Raw genomic sequence first — 2,546 nt, forward strand, 5'->3', positions numbered from 1 at the left:
AATCTATCTACACACATGAAGTGAAGTGTCTATGTACAAAGTTCAAAGGAAGATCTTACCATGGTGGGGTGTCTCCCACCTAGCACTTTTGTTTAACGTCCTTAAGTTGGACTTTCAGCAGCTCATAGTGCTTGTTCAAGAGTTGCATCCCTCAAGAGGAACACTTCGAATTCCTTGGAGTTCTTTCTTTGCTCACCATGATACAATTTGAGACGGTGCCCGTTTACCTTGAAGATGTCCGGGCTTGTTGGGTGGCGCAAGTGGTAGACCCCATAAGGTTCTACTTTCTCCACTTGGTAGGGTCCATCCCACCTTGATCTGAGTTTTCCGGGTAGTAATCTCAACCTTGAATTGTAGAGAAGAACTAGGTCACCGGGTCGAAACTCTCTTCTCCTAATGTTCTTGTCATGGATGGCTTTCAACTTTTCCTTATAAAGCCTAGCGTTGTCGTAAGCTTCTAATCCCACTGGTAAGTGACATGCTTTACCATATACAAGCCGGAAGGGGCTCATGCCGATCGGTGTCTTGTAAGCCGTTCGATAGGCCCACAGTGCATCGGAGAGTTTAGTGCTCCAATCTTTCCTATTCGGCTTTACAATTCTTTCTAAGACATGCTTGATTTTCCGGTTAGAGACTTCGGCTTGGCCGTTTGTCTGAGGGTGGTAAGCCGTGGCGACTTTGTGGATGATGCCATATTTTCTCATGAGGCCGTCTATTTTTTTGTTGCAAAAGTGTGATCCTTGGTCACTTATGATTGCTCTTGGGGCACCAAAACGGCAAATGATATTATTCCTCACAAAAGAGTGCACAACATTAGCGTCATCCGTTCGGGTGGGAATTGCCTCCACCCATTTTGACACATAATCGACGGCTAGCAAGATGTAGAGAAAGCCGTTTGAATTTGGAAATGGTCCCATGAAGTCGATTCCCCATACGTCAAAGATTTCACAAAAAAGCATATTTTGTTGGGGAATTTCGTCCTTCTTGGAAATATCTCCAAACCTAATACATTGGGGGCAAGATTTGCAATAGAGAGAAGCATCTTTGAGAAGAGTTGGCCACCAAAATCCGCAATCAAGGACCTTTCTTGCCGTTCTTTGGGGGCCATAGTGGCCACCTCCTTCGGAGGCGTGGCAAGCGTCCAAGATTGCTTGGAATTCGGTTTGGGGTATGCACCGTCGCACTATTTGGTCCGCTCCACACCTCCACAAATAGGGGTCATCCCAAATATAGTACTTGGATTCGCTTTTCAGCTTATCCTTTTTGTTTTTGTCAAGATTAGGAGGGAAAGTGCGTGAAACCAAATAGTTTGCGATTGGGGCATACCAAGGAACCACTTCCGAGATTGCGTTCAAAGCGTCTAAAGGAAAGGAGTCATTGATAGGAGTGGTGTCGCCTTTTGTGTGTTCGAGGCAACTTAAATGGTCCGCCACTAGGTTTTGGGAACCACTCCTATCTTTGATCTCCAAGTCAAATTCTTGTAGCAAAAGCACCCAACGAATTAATCTCGGTTTTGATTCCTTTTTAGCCAACAAGTACTTTAGTGCCGCATGATCCGAGTACACTACAACCTTGGAACCAAGAAGATAGGCCCGGAACTTGTCCAAAGCAAAAACAATAGCTAGTAGTTCCTTTTCGGTAGTAGTGTAGTTGGATTGGTCTCCATCTAATGTTTTGGAAGCATAAGCTATGACATAGGGAATCTTACCCTCGCATTGTGCTAACGCGGCTCCTATCGCATAATTCGAAGCATCACACATGATTTCAAAAGGTTGAGTCCAATTGGGGCCTCGCACTATAGGAGCTTCTGTCAATGCTACCTTGAGTTTGTCATATGCTTCCATACATTCCTTGCTCAGCTCAAATTCGGTGTCTTTTTGTAGTAATCGAGAGAGAGGTAAGGCCACCTTGCTAAAGTCTTTGATGAATCTCCGGTAAAATCCTGCATGTCCAAGAAAAGAACGGACTTTCCTCTCGGAGGAGGGGTAAGGTAAACTAGATATGACATTTATCTTTGCCGGATCTACGGAGATGCCTTCCTTTGATACTATGTGTCCCAAAACAATTCCTTGTTTGACCATGAAATGACATTTTTCAAAATTTAGAACAAGGTTTGTTTTGGTGCATCTCTCTAAGACTTTTTCAAGGTTACCTAAACAATGCTCAAATGAATCACCATACACACTAAAGTCATCCATGAAAACTTCCATTGATTGCTCTAGAAAGTCCACAAATAGGCTCATCATGCATCTTTGGAACGTTGCCGGTGCATTGCATAGGCCAAATGGCATACGCTTGTAAGCATACGTCCTAAAGGGGCAAGTAAATGTGGTTTTTTCTTGGTCTTTTAGAGCAATATGAATTTGGAAGTATCCGGAGTAGCCATCAAGAAAACAATAATATGATTTACCGGCTAATCGATCAAGCATTTGATCAATAAATGGTAGTGGAAAGTGATCTTTTCTTGTGGCCGCATTCAATCTTCGGTAGGCTATGCATACTCTCCAAGAATTTTGTACTCTTGTTGCTATAAGTTCACCACTTTC

The 2,546-nt window shown here is 43.4% G+C and overlaps 1 protein-coding gene across 1 annotated transcript in view; it reads right to left on the bottom strand.

The window, feature by feature from the left end:
* Positions 1-2,131: 2,131 nt before the first annotated feature.
* Positions 2,132-2,546, bottom strand: part of LOC127748479 (uncharacterized) — a 3,132-nt gene continuing 2,717 nt past the window's right edge. The window contains exon 4 of the mRNA XM_052263041.1: positions 2,132-2,152. Within this exon, the coding sequence (XP_052119001.1) occupies positions 2,132-2,152 (21 nt within the window). The remainder of the gene's footprint in view (positions 2,153-2,546) is intronic.

Source organism: Arachis duranensis, chromosome 6, assembly GCF_000817695.3.
Source record: "Arachis duranensis cultivar V14167 chromosome 6, aradu.V14167.gnm2.J7QH, whole genome shotgun sequence".
Lineage (NCBI taxonomy): Eukaryota > Viridiplantae > Streptophyta > Magnoliopsida > Fabales > Fabaceae > Arachis > Arachis duranensis.